Raw genomic sequence first — 14,079 nt, 5'->3', positions numbered from 1 at the left:
GGAGAAGGAAGAATGAAAGGCAGAGGATTACTGTCCAAGAGGAGGGATTTTTATACTGAACCACTGAATGCTTTTGTACTGTCAAATTTTAATTCTGTTACAGTGCCACGCATGTTCTGAGTGTTGGATGAAATCCTGGCTCCACTAAGTGGCTTTGCTTCCCACTGACCTTACAGGCTGTCGGTCTGCTGTATGGCTGGTGCGTACAGCTGGGCGAAGGATGGAACCTGCAGCGAATGCTCTGCTCTTTGCTGCCCCCTCCTTTCCCCAGTAGATTAAAGGGCTACAACTGAGGGTTAAAGTTAGGCTTGTATCTGTCGGTCCCTTCCCATCCAGTGCTTGGTGAAACCAGGATTTGCCTAGGAAATGCAGTATGCAAAGAAATTTGAATTTTTATAGACTATGTAATCTCTTTGGAGCACAGAAATAATGAGCACTACAGAAGGTTTTCTTCAAGAAACACTGCTATTTTTGAAACATTTTGTATCAGAATATATTTCTGTTTCCCAGTGCAATGCTGCTTTTTTGTTTTCTAAGTTTAGACTGAAATGCATTTATTGCCCAGCTTTTGAATGAAGATTAGACTTCTCAGTTCTCTTTGCCTATTATTGGAAAGATAATTGTATCTTATACACAAGATTGCTCGAAAAATAAATCTGAAAACCTGTGCTTCGTTGTGATGTCGTCTTTACAGTCTAATGTATGAATGGGATTTGGATTTTTAGATAGGATGTTATATTGAAAGGGTTTCTGCACATGGACTTCTCTGCGTACATGGAATACCTTGCCATACTTCCTGCTAGACTCAGAAGACCCTTCAAGGGTCGTTTAAGCACCCGCACCTAACGCCAGTTATGTATTTATATACGTATCTCTCTGTACCTAGGCATTGCCTTCAGCTGTAGGCTTAAGGGATGCAATTGTTTCAGCACATTTTGTGCTTGGGCACAAGGACAGCTGCTTCAGTGGAAAGCCACAGTAGATGTGTAACGTCTTCCTGTACCCCAGGAAGGAAGGAAAGCTTGGTGTCTCACTGCCTCCCTCAGCTCGAGGGCCTTGCTCGGCTGAATACGTGGTTTCTGCTGGCACTGCCTCGGCTGGAAGGCTCTGTGTTTGTTCACATCAGGCTGCAAGGAACAGATTGCTTGTCACTGTGGCTCTCTCATTTTTTCATTTTGGATTTTATTCTAGTGCCAGCTCTCCATGACAGGTAAGATCCCAGTTTCTTTCTGAGGTGGAGGTGCTCAAGCTGCATCACACTCAGACTGCCTTCTGTGCCTCCGTGTTCCACATTCCCTCTGCCCCGGATATTCCTGTAGATGAGAATTACATCCCTTTTTAGGGACTGGAGCACCAAGGTGTGACTGCCAAAGGGCATGTGCTAACAGCACAATGGCTGTTTAAGGGGGAAAAAATCTGGGGTGAAGTCATTGTGATTAGGCTGGAAAACTGATGAGGAGGGGGAGAAAAAAGAACTCCAGCTTTGAGTGTCCAGTAGAATTTATCAAGGCAAATCAGACCATCTCAAACACACTGTGACTGTTGGGTCACAGGGTGTGGCTTCGCTAGAACAAGGAAATGAGTTCAGTAAGGGTTTTTTCTTCTCTAAAAATTAAAGAATGTAATTGGAAACAGAGGAGAATTGGGAGAAATGTGGCTGAATGCTCTGAGAGACTTCTCTTCCCTCTTGCCCCTTTGAAAGTAATGTCCCTAATCCACCAAAGCACAAACCTGTGAAACAGAAGTGGATGGTCAGACCTTGGCTTTGCTGCAGGGAAGCAGTGAAAACCGAGATGGTGACCTAGGACACCTCAGACTTAGGGTGGGAGGTGGGCCCTCATTTCTAATTTTAATCCCAGCAGGACAGCATGGCTCCTCTCCTTCCCAGCCCTGCTTTGCTCATGCTCCAGAATGATTAGAGAATGTTTAACATTGCTAAACTCATCTTGAAGTAAGCGTTCACCACAGAAAACATCGACCCATCTGAAACAGCAAGGTCGTGCAAGGACGTCGTGATGAACTGTGCCAGGTAAATTGCTGTGATAAACCACTGCTAACTAGTTTAGTCAGCTGGCTTTCAAAGTCCGTGCTAAGGTCCGTGACTGACACACTGTTGTGCTAATAGGTGTGAGTTGGTATGCCTTCCACTCACAATAATTGCTGACTTCTGCAAAGCTTTGCCGTAGGTATGAAATCTCACCAACACAATCACTAAAAAGTTAGTTAAAACAAAAACAACAAGTAATTTACTCCCTACTCACCTATGATTTCTTAGGAGGAAGCTCACTAATCAAGCTTTCCTTGGAACACATGACACAGCTTTGTAAAAAAAACCTAATTTTAAACTGACATTGTTTATTAATATCCTACTTCTTGCAGGAGATACATAACATCTTTTCCACACTTGACCCAGTTTGAAAAGGAAGGCTATATGTCTTTTGAGTCTGTAGCTTGGATTACAAGAAAAAAATTAATTAGAATATGGCCTTTGTCTGAGAGAGGAACTGACACGCATTTATTAAAATCTGTAATCCATCACGGTTGAAGATTATAGAAGATTTTTTTATGATTCTTATTTTTGTTCTAGATCAGAACCAATATGTGTGAGTAAAGAGATTATCCTAAGCACTTATGTTTTAAATAACTTGTCAGCATGCTAAGATGATGAATGTGATTACAAACATCTCTGGAAGAAACCTTGCACGACAGCTGATTCTTTGGATTATCATTTTTAAATGTCTGCAAAACATTTTAGGTTGCAAGGAACAGTTATATCAAGATGGGGTTTTAGGAGGGGGCGGGATTCCTTTTGTGCTTTCGGTCCATAGGGGGTTGAAAAGCAGAATTAATGGGCATAAAAAATACATTGTATATACCGCTGTAAATCCATCAGTAGAAGATACCAAGTTGAAATGTGGGAAGTCACACGAGGCTACAAGCCAGTTTTCCTCAAGAAGAGGCTGGAGCAGTAGCACGTGAGCATTACTGTTTCTTAGGCTGTACGCTGATGTGGTGAAGAGCGGAAGTATACGGTAAGAAGCTTATGGAATGTGGTTTGCAAACGGCCATAAGATCACAATTAACCTCTCTTGCATGGGCACCCCTCGAGATTCAGAAAGGAAAAATTGTGTCTATGTTTTTGGAATGAGAGGGCGGAATTATATAATACCATTGTCCTCGTTCGCCAGATGTGCCAGTGCAAGGTGTCAGTCAGACTGGTTTTGAGGGAGTAGTAAGGAACCCCCAGGCCACCTGGGAAAAGAAGACATTCCCTTCCTCAGAGCGCAGTCGTTACACCCCTTCATGTGCACCAACTTTGTGCCTGCAAGCTGTGAAGAAAACACAGCTTATATAACAGCACACCTCGCTTGGGACAAGGAGCCCGTTCTGTACATGTGTAACTCTCATCACCCCCAAAATAACAGAAATACAGTAATAAGAAAACCCTAGATCCTATTTTTCAAAGGTGGTTAACTTGGCTAGGGTTACTGTGTAAGTTCACTTGCACTTGGAAGCCATATCTCAGTCCCATTCTTCTTGGATTTCAGAATTACCAAATATGCAGCTGTGACAAGGGCCACTGGGAAAAAATGAAATGTGTAAAAACCTGCACAAAGGTGTCTTGGCTCAGAAAAGCAGGTTCCCTCATTTCTGAATTATTCAGTCAACTAGTGATAGCTGTGAACTAAAGAGGCAAGCACTAGTACCTGCTGGTGCCATGGTGGGCACCAGGCCCGAGGCTGAGCCGCCTGCACAGATCCTGAGAAACTGCTGGGCAGGAGAGGGAAAGCTGCTGAGGATGAGAGAGTGAGCAGCTGACAGATGTGACCAACAGTGCCACGAAGCCTGGCTGCACTTCCCAGGCAGTTTGTGAGGAGGTACAGGAGGGAAGGCCTAACTGGTGGAGACCCTCTGGAAAGAAAAGCTCGCCAGGCCAGAAATACCAAGGTACCCGTGTTGGTAATGCCAGGTACGGCTCGGATGAGCTAAGTGTCAGCATCGCAAGTTTCACATTTGAGGATGGATGTCACAAAACTGGGGCCCATGAAGAAAAGGTAATTAAGTTGTTTATCTACAAAGAGCCAGGGAGACTGGGGGGAGAAACAGAGGGATCAGGGTGGAGGGGGCGAAAATAAGCCAGTGAAAATGGAGTCAAAGGGGATGCATGCATGTAGGCAGAGTGTTAGGTGGTGTCCTCCCCTGTCTGTGCCCTGCACTTCATCACTGCCCCCTCTCCTGCCTTCCTTTTAAATCCTAGTCCTATTTTCTGTGTGATGAATCCTGTTTCTACCACTCTCCAGGTGTGTGTGCTTGTGTATTATCTCCCTGTGTGCAGTATGTGCCCTGCGTGGTCCCTGGCTGGACCTGCAAAGAAGGATTGGGCTGAGACAGGAGAATCGTCCTACATTTGGTGGACAGGAAGGGGGAAGCCCCTGGGGCCACAAGCCCCCTGGGTTCAGCTACTCCATAATGCCTGGGACTGCATTGCTGTGGCTATAGAGAGAAGTGCTCACGTGTAGAAGAGAATTCAAGCGCATTAACACAGCTTTACAAAACAAACTGTGCATTACATTGTTTTGATTATTTTGTATGTTTTTTTTCTTTTTTAAAGAGAACAAGAGCAGGAAAAAGTGCTTCACTGTTAGCTATTCTGTCTCTTGGTCTAGCACCTTCACAATCATTTTGTGTATCAACAGTATGAGGATTTTTTAAAGTTTCCACTGTTAAGATTCCTTTAAACCCAAATTTGTGCTGGCTTTGTTGGCAGCTCCATCTATCCTCAATCCCACATGGCTGAAGGGGGTCTAGATCTATCTGCTGACACTCTGAGATCCCTCACACACCCTTGCCTCAGGACATCATCAACTAAAACTCCAAGTCCACATCAGGCCTGACTTCTCCTATTCCTTATTTTTCATCTAAGATACTGTCCATTAGTTTCTTTGGAATTCTGGTCCAGAACTGTATCTCTGCTCTCAGTATTTCTACGTAGCAACTGAATGTACCAAAGTGAGAAAACAGTTCGTCTCAGGGCCAGTGTTAAACTGAGATCTCGCCTGCTCCAGTCTTCACCCTCCTCAGTGCGGCAACCTTCAGTACAATCAGCACCTTTTCTTGCCATTCAGAAGGTTACAGAAAATAACTGAGTGGCCAAGTTAAACATTTTGCTTTTGTTCTTGCAGAGCTTACCAGCTTTACTGCTTCCCAGAGTTTGGTTTTGCTTTGCCAAGGAGGCAGCAAAGAGCTCAGGACCTGAAGGAATCACCGGAAGCCAAACCAGGATGGAAAAGTCGTGCAAGAGGGCAGTGAAGGCAATGTGGAGACCCAGGACAGCCCGTTAGCCTGTGGGTGATCAGGCCGGGAGAGGCCGCACCGGCAGCTAGCCTGGACTCTATGGGTATGGGAGGACATGGAGTAGGGATTCAATAACAAAACGTAATGTTTTTTTAAACATCTCTTCTGAACTCGCAGATTCCACAGGAAAAGCAGCCACCTCCAGGCCAGCCTCGAGTCCTTATGTTTGGAAGTACAAACTCTCTCATGTAACAGTGGAGACTGTTTCCTGTATGTGGTAGAGCGCTAAGCACAGACTGGAATATTTATATTTATTTTTGCAATGCCATAGGTAAAAACAATTTAACAATGCCAAGTACAGGTGTTATTCTCATAAAAACTTATCATTTCAAAACAAATGATTTCTATTTCCCACAAAAAGTTAAAATCACATGCAGATATATGAAGGTTAATTGCTTAAGATGCACAATTATATATCAGAAGACTTTGTTAAAATAAAACCATACCGGACTACATCATTTTAACAAGGCAATTACACAGAACTAGAAAACTGACTCTGTAGTAAAATATAAAAATCTACAATTATAAATATAAATTTGGTCCATGGAATCACTACAGAAGTAACAGTATTTACAGTAAGTATCAGATTACTATTCTAAATGTCTAATTGAAGTCTTAAAAGGTTGGATGTTATGGAGAACCGTACCTTATTTACATTCTACTATATTAAAAGTTATATTTCTAGCAAATGTAAATTGTTATAAATACAGCAGATAAATCAAATACTAAAACCATGACATGTTTGTTTGTAATTGAGAGTCCCCTAACATCTATAAATATGATAATTTTAAGTTAAAAGTAAAGCCAAAAACTAATACTGAAAAAACATACCACAATTCAATTCTTAGAAACACTGTAAAAGTCAATCAAGTTAGTCCAGACGTAACAACGTATTACAAGAAATCTTTCTAGAAAAGGCACACATTGTTAATGATAAAAGTTCCGCAGTGAAGTCCTATGTAACAGAAATGACGTTTGAGCAACGGTTGGATCTGATTATATATATAGTGGCTGGACAGATTCCCCCCTCCCCCCAAGTATAAAACTGAAAATATTAATGGTAAACTCCAGGTGCTGATGTAGGTTTGTGTGTGTGTTTAATTCAATGTGTTAGTTAAACTAAGGATTCTAAACTTTCAGCCACGTTTCCATCGGGTAAAGCTGAGCCATTACTGTCCATAGATGCTGAAGGGTTTTCTTCTTGCCTTGAGCTGACGAGGCTGAGAATAGCTTTGTACAGAAACTGGTACTGTTCCTGGGGGAGGAAAGAGGATGTAGTCAGTGTGTTATCAGAAATAATAATGTTAGGTTATCTCGCAACACTGTTACTGAAAATTAATTAACAGCTGATGTGTCAGTCTGTTAATATACTGTGCTCCCCAATTTATTGTGTTACTTAGCAGCTTTATGAATTTTCTGACTAATGGCTCCCCCTATGCACAATGTAAAGCACAAAATTAAACACAGTACGGCTGGGGGAGAAAACTGTATTTTTAAAGAAATAATAAAGTTCCCATTGATTGAACAGGGTCAGGATTAGGGCTACTAGTTGTCTGTTGGCTTTTTTTTTTTTTTCCCTTGAATGTGCTCTCAGTTTTGTCCCCTGCATTCTATCCAGGCAGATTTTTTTTTTTTTTTTGGTGCTTGCAGTTGCCATTTATGTTGCTGAAGATGCTGCCAAGCATAGGAAGAGACAAGACTTTGTGGGAAGATTCACTGTGGAGGCCACTGCCTTGAGGAAGTGAGGGGTGTCAGTTGGGTACACTGGGAAATGGGGAGTGCTGGAGCCAGATGGACTGCAGGTGGGAAGGGGGAACATCTGGATGCTCTGTGCAGAGCATCATCTGGGGAGTGTAGGCAAGTGGAGGCTGTTTCTCTTAAAGTGTTCTTATTGCATCCATTGCAGCTCTATAGCAGTCAGATTTGCAGTGGTATCAGCAAAGGTTTGTAGTTTTTAATTTTTGTGATGAATTTTCATTTGTATGACACTTAGAACCTAATTTTATTTGTCATGCTTTTCATGGTTTTGCTTTCTGTAAGCACAGAGATAATGGTGCCAAGTGACCATTCAACAGATCATAAAAGATCAAGGTCCATCATGAAACTGAAAACTAGGGTAACTATTTCAGAGTCTACTTGGACTACAGATTTATTTCTGCTGAACGAAAACTTTCATTTACATGACATAATGCAGACTTTATGATGATTGTGACAGCTCTGCACATTTTGAATATGACTGCTTTATGACCACATAACACTTTTTTTTACAGGGAATACTTTGTTTTGGCAGCAGGTCCCCTACAGCACCTCTGGAAGACAGTTTTGATTAACTCACGCAGAAACTAAGATGCCAATTGTTCTGTTATGTTGTCCTAAGATCTAAGCAGTCTAATAACACCACACAGGAACAAAAATATGCACACATTTTGCTTATTACTTACAATGTCTGTAAAGACTCCGGGCCTCATCAAATTTATCATCTTTGCTACCTGGTAAACATCCACTGAGTTCTCATTTTCCAGTTGATGCATCAGTGTTGTTAATGCACAGAAAGTGCCTGCTGTCACCCCTCCATGCCTTTGTGAAGTAAAGAACAAAGCAAAGCAAAAGTCTCTTGAAACAGGATCAAGTTTCTAACAGCTGGAGAAAATACAAAATCCAGAGTAAACTGCTAGGATTACTTTCTGTCATGTGATCTTTATACTTTCTGGAATAGGCCTGCCCAGCAGTGCCTTAACACAACTCCACAGCACCTGCCTACAACTTCTGAAGAGTCTTTAAATTTCCCTACAGTCCTCTACTAAACAAACCCTAAAGGCCTCAGCTCCTTCAGTATTTCAACATTTCAGTATTTTTGGCCATTATGAAAGAGCTAGAGAAGGGCAAGGTGCCTCAACTAAATAGTCTGACTTCTTTCAATCATAGGCAATGAGACCTTGATTGATTTCCTCTCCAGTGCCCTACTTGACGATCATCTGGAGTATCAAAATCATAGAATTGAAAAGAAAACATTCAAGTGAGACAAAATAAAATGTTTTTATCGTTGATGCTGCTGAAACAGAAGCAGCACCACTATTGTTAGGGGCAGACTTTGTGCCTTGTTTCAGCGGCTTTCACTCAAAATGAGATGAAAGGATGGTTCTAGGAAAAACATCAAAACAAACTGAAAGCTGCAGTTCTTACTCGTCATGTACAATTGTGGGTCCATCACGGTTAGAAGTTTCCTCTTTGATGATGCTGATCAGTTCAAAAGTTTTACTAATAGGACTATCAGGATTTGGCCATTTTGGACACTGAAAATGCCTCACTTCAAGTACATAGTCATCCTAAAAGAGTGAAAAACAAAAAGCATAAATCAATTTGGTAAAAGATTGACGGCCTTTACTCTTATCCTTCACCCTGTTCCAGTCTGGCTCCAGCCTCCAGATACAGAATCCCTCTGCTATGGAGGTTGGATTACCCTATTCCCCATGTCCCTACATTAACTACAGAGGTTATTCCCTCCCTGGGTGTTTCAGGTGCATGGAATTTTATCATTCTTTTACCATAGAAAATGTGACAATATGTCAGCATTACCTTTAACAAATCAAGTCCTGAGTTATATGTTTATGACAGTGTTACCTGTGTAGCTTCTAAAATAAAGTCTTGGATTATGAGCTTCTCCTCGTTAGACAGACACTTGTGTTCCTCAGCAATCATAGTAACTTTGAAACTCTCACAGTTTATAGGCTCATCTTTGTTTGGCCAGTATACAAATTCATCTTCAGCCTCCAAGAAAAAAAAAAAAAATCAGCCATAAAAGTCAGTAATGTTGAGCTCTTAAACTTAATCCAACATAATAAATAATGTGTCACGTGTGTAACTGATGCAGCCTGCTAGGCTTAAATTGACAAATGAAAGTCTTGAGTGCTTGATTACAAACATGACAAGTGATGGTTTTCAGACACTTCCGTAGTGATCCTGACCAGAAGACCACTGTGCCCCACAGAGACAGTGACCCACAAAACAGCCCATGTGCTGTGCTGTGCCATGCGTCTAGCCTAGTCTTCAGGCTGGTTTGTGTTGCCCATAGCCCATGGCCACGCGATAAACTCAGCTGGTGGGTTTTAACATAGGAGCCGGCAGGCAGCTCCCACTCAGTACTGATGATTACGCCACTTGTGTGGCCTTGGGATTACCTAGAAGCACAGCAAGGAGTTATCACGAGAACTTCCTTTCTGTCTGACAGAAAAAATTATGAAGAGAGTTGTTTTCTTTTAAGAAGCAGCTATATTGGTTTGAATGACCAAAATGAGGGTAATCCTTCCATGGATGAGAGCTGCATGGTGTGATGTACCTAGATCAGAGACACAGTCAATGCTGCACAACTCGGGGTTCCCAGCATCATTCTGATGGGATGTAAGATTATCTATACTAACCTCTCCTTTAAAGTGTTAGCTCTAATAAACAGCATTTAAGTGAACTTTACAGAGTCCGAGTGTCTCTCTTATTGGAATCATAATGAACCAGCACCATATGGCAGAACAACTCCCCTTATTAGAAGGGCTAACTTAAAAATCCACCTGCTTTATAGGAAGTGTAACATTAATAAAATATTTGATGAGATGAAAAAACACACACTGTCAGTCACACACGTTTTTCCAATCATGCAAGACTCTCCAAAGCATTTGCATGGCTTTCCTCCAAACTCATTACCAAACACGATGCCCTCTCACACCTCAAGATTTCTCAAAGTGCCAACCTAAAAGTTCTCAGATATTCCTGCATTTCTAGTAACTGAAAAAACATATGCATCTTCTCTTAAATTTTCCATGCAGGATGAACACGTGGGCTTCCTTTGTTGTTTAGAGTCAGATAAATCCCTGCTAAACACTTGTTTATAACTGTAGGAGATGAGCAAGAGAAACAACATATTTCTCCCCTTACCTAATAACAGCTAATGAAGCCATATTACAACTACGGTAAAAGTCCTGGAGTGAAAACTAACCTTGTATAGTGGTTACTTCTGCTGTTTGGCTCTTTTCATAAATTAGACAGGAATGATTCAATATTTTCTCATGCCATTTGCAATCTGACCAGACAGGGATCTCCAGATTTTCACTAGACGATTTAGGGATTTTACACAGTGTTATTATTATTATTTTTCCCAAATCCAAGATATTTTCTCATATCCTGCATATTTCAAAATGGCAACACTAATAAAATTCATACATAAACCCATAACAAGCAGCCACAAAACTTACCATATTCTGGCTATCAGGAAGCATGACTATTAGCTGGGCATTATGGTCCCATATCATTCTCCAGAAATCCTTGATAGTGTGTAGTAAGGGATGCTGGGTAATAATGAATTCATTACTTTGATAATAACCCTGTGAAACAAAATCAACAGACTCAGAAATGATGCCCAACTATGAACATTTAAAGGAAGCTTCTTGTGGACAGAGCCAGAAGCCTAGAAAATAAATTGCAGACTTGCACCTTCTTTGGCTTCCTGCAAATATTAGAAGAATGTCAAACTTCCATTGAAATATTTTCTGGATGAAAAGAATAAGTCAATTACACTGAGATGATTTTTAAAACTTCAAAATATTTGATCAAATAAAACCCCAAAAGACATCAGTGGAGACTTGAACAGCCAACTCAAAATGAAAATACATCAACTCATGCACATGGTGATTGTTCTACATTAGCCAGAATTCCTGAGGAGCTGGCAACCTGAAACAAATAAAAGAATTCCAAGTGGTCTCTTAATTTGTACAGATGTCCCAGATCAGCTTCTTACCACAAAAGGCAGTTCCTGTGCACTAATGCACCTGATGAAGGATCATGCATACACAGCACTGCAGGGAGCTTTCCTATCTTTCCTGAATGCCCGGGAAGAATTTCCTCCTCCCTTTCAGTTACCGAGGGGAAAAGAGTTGAATAAACCCCAGGGAACAAAAAGATAATGGACAGCTGATGAGCTATGGTGCCTTGGGCTGTGCCAGTTGCAAAAGCGCTGCAAGATGTGCAGGTAGGAAGGCAAACGGCAGTACATGCCTTAAAAACTAGCTTGTTAGTTAACACTTTTAGTTCACCCCAAAAGATCCTCCCATAGGCGGCATTTAGCTTCACCAGTTTTTAAACTTATGATGGGATGTCTGGTTCTACAGATTGTTAAAATGCAATGTACTTAACCAAATTTATACCCAGTAATAACAGTAACAATACTCTCTGGGGGGAGTAACTCTTTCAGGCAGGGTGAATAGTGGAAGAAAGGAGCTTTCAAAATTAGGGCTGTGCCACCCTAACTTGGACACATGGCAGCTCTGGAAACAGCCTCACAGTGGGAGTTTGTTATTCACCAATACAGTTAGCTGACTTACCATAATATAGGAAGCATTGATGTAATCTGTCCCTTCACCAGACAGTGATGAGATACCCACTCTAGATCTTTCCACTGTAAAAAAAAAAAAAAAAAAAAGTCATGAACTAGTAGGTATATTGCAACGACTCATATATTATAGCCATTATCTCACACAGCTGATAGTAATGACAGCACTAAGCTCCATCAATCAAGATGAAGTGTTTTCCAGCCATCTATTTTGTTTTCCTATGTGCAGGACTTACATAATTTCTTCATTAAAAATACTGTACAGAACATTGCTCCACACCATTGCAGAGGTCATTCACTTCTTGCTGAGGAAAGATTAAAGGTTTGACATGCGCAGTTCATAAACATTTTGCCACCCAGAGAAGCCGATCTGACCAAGCTTACCCGGAATGATGGATGAGGTTCGGTTCTTTTCTCTGTTGCACTGTTTGAGTGCAGTTGAATAATCACACTGCTGTGTGTTAGACTGGCTCAGTAACTGAAACAATGAAGTTAAAAAAATCAGGTAACTATAAAAAAGCCATTCCTTCGTTAGCTGCATTAAACAGAAGGGTGCAAGTACTGCAGGTTAGATGTGTCTCTCAATTTTAGGTATATAGTTATCTGGCTAAACTACTTAGCAAGTCATCAGAATATCTTTCTTTTTTCTTCACTGTTTTATCTATTCAAATGATTCTTGAGCCCTAGGTCGATAAGCGAGCTTTTAGTGAAAATGCTACATTATGTTCCATATCCATCTCCCCCAGTTCTTGCTGCCATCCCAGTGTCACTTCTATTTTGCCTGGATGGCTGTTTGTGTAACTTTAAATAGTTTAGGAAAACAGTAAATGTCTGTGCAGAAAAATCTGCACTGTTATGCAGACAGTACAGCTCCTGAAGTGAGGCATCTCTGTATATCCCAGCGATGAGCTCCCTGATTTTCTCTCCAAATCTGTGAGAGGAAAATAGGACCGATCTGGGTGAGGGTCTCATTGACTTATTTGTTTCAACTAATACAATTCAAACAGAAAAGTGTATGAGAATGAATGAGCATACATGTTAATATACCACAGTGTTGGATATATACTGCTTAGGCATGAAATAAATTTGGAAAGAAGGTTTTCCCAATTTTTTTTTTCTTGATTGTTAATAAAAACAACCAGATTAAAACAAATATTCAAAAGAATTCAAAAGACGTCTGTGATGTTTTGGGCTGGCAATGTGTAGCTTTCAGAAGGTGCCTGCTTTGGAAAAACAGAATCAGGGAAGTTCATGAAAATGAATTAGACCACGATCTTTTTTTCACATAAAACAGTGCTTCAGTAAAACAAGACTCCACATTTTTGTTATTATTCTAATAATTCTGCAAAGGAAAATGAGATCGAATGAGACATGTCCCTTTCTGATAATATTTAAGCTCTTGAAACTGGAGCTCTACACGGTTCCTGCAATTTGCACTGCACACTCTGTGTTTATATATATTTATACACTCTGTTTGTATATGTTATGTTTTTTATTCTTTCACCTGTGTAGGAAAGGTGCGATGCTTATTACTCCAAGCACATCACAGCTGAGATAAGAGTCTAGTTACTACTTACTAGTTACTGTCCCTATGTGACAAAAATACTTCAGAAAATAAATATATTAATATTTTTCATAGCCTCATTAGGTACTGACATTATCTACAGACTTATCTGCTTAAGATTTTACTTACGATCCAATAGCTAATTGTATGAAGAATACATATTATTATATGCCATCCTTCTTAGAATTAAAATCCTAGAGAAAAAAGGTTCTAATCATTCATTTCCTGTTAAATTAGGGAGAGCAAAAACTGGCCACCTCATCTGGAAACATTTAAGTCTCTGGATTAAAATTCATTTGAAAAGGTAGTATGCATCCTCTATAAGTGACCCAGTGAGTGAGCTAGACTTGCCACTCTCCCCATGAGTCAGTGAGCTGTTTTGCTCATGGATTCTGGGCTGTTATGTGGCAGGGCCTGCTCCTTCTCTGAGTGACTACAAGTCCCATGCATGTAGACACTGATCTCTACATCCAGAAGCACCACAGTGTTCGCTTATTGCCTGCTGAGGTGAAGCCTATCTCCTAGCCAGTGCTGTACACTGAGGGGAGTATATTGATTGATCAATATAGCTCATGAGATTTTTGCCAGAAGGACACCTTTCCAGACTGTTGTTTTACCTCTGGGATTTTCATACAAAGGCATGTCATTAGATTTTCCAAAATCTACACAGTGGCCTATTTCTCATGCTCATGCTCTTGGCTTATCTATCTATCTGTCTACCTGTTTAATCCCTTGTTTAAGAGTACGCAAATAATTCTTTTATCCCAACTGACTGCATGCATTT

The 14,079-nt window shown here is 40.7% G+C and overlaps 1 protein-coding gene across 1 annotated transcript in view; it reads right to left on the bottom strand.

Annotated features, from left to right (window-relative positions):
- Positions 1-5,589: 5,589 nt before the first annotated feature.
- Positions 5,590-14,079, bottom strand: part of PTPRZ1 (protein tyrosine phosphatase, receptor-type, Z polypeptide 1) — a 98,361-nt gene continuing 89,871 nt past the window's right edge. Inside the window, exons 22-28 of the mRNA XM_010156459.1 lie at positions 12,116-12,209; positions 11,724-11,797; positions 10,599-10,727; positions 8,977-9,123; positions 8,539-8,681; positions 7,797-7,932; positions 5,590-6,610 (exon numbers count right to left, since the gene is read on the bottom strand). Coding sequence (XP_010154761.1) covers positions 6,470-6,610; positions 7,797-7,932; positions 8,539-8,681; positions 8,977-9,123; positions 10,599-10,727; positions 11,724-11,797; positions 12,116-12,209 — 864 coding nt within the window. The 3' untranslated portion in view covers positions 5,590-6,469. The remainder of the gene's footprint in view (positions 6,611-7,796; positions 7,933-8,538; positions 8,682-8,976; positions 9,124-10,598; positions 10,728-11,723; positions 11,798-12,115; positions 12,210-14,079) is intronic.

The sequence above is a fragment of the Eurypyga helias genome, unplaced genomic scaffold (genome assembly GCF_000690775.1).
Source record: "Eurypyga helias isolate BGI_N326 unplaced genomic scaffold, ASM69077v1 scaffold348, whole genome shotgun sequence".
Taxonomy (NCBI): domain Eukaryota; kingdom Metazoa; phylum Chordata; class Aves; order Eurypygiformes; family Eurypygidae; genus Eurypyga; species Eurypyga helias.
Note: the sequence above shows the minus strand (reverse complement) of the source record. Positions and strands in the feature narration are given on the sequence as shown.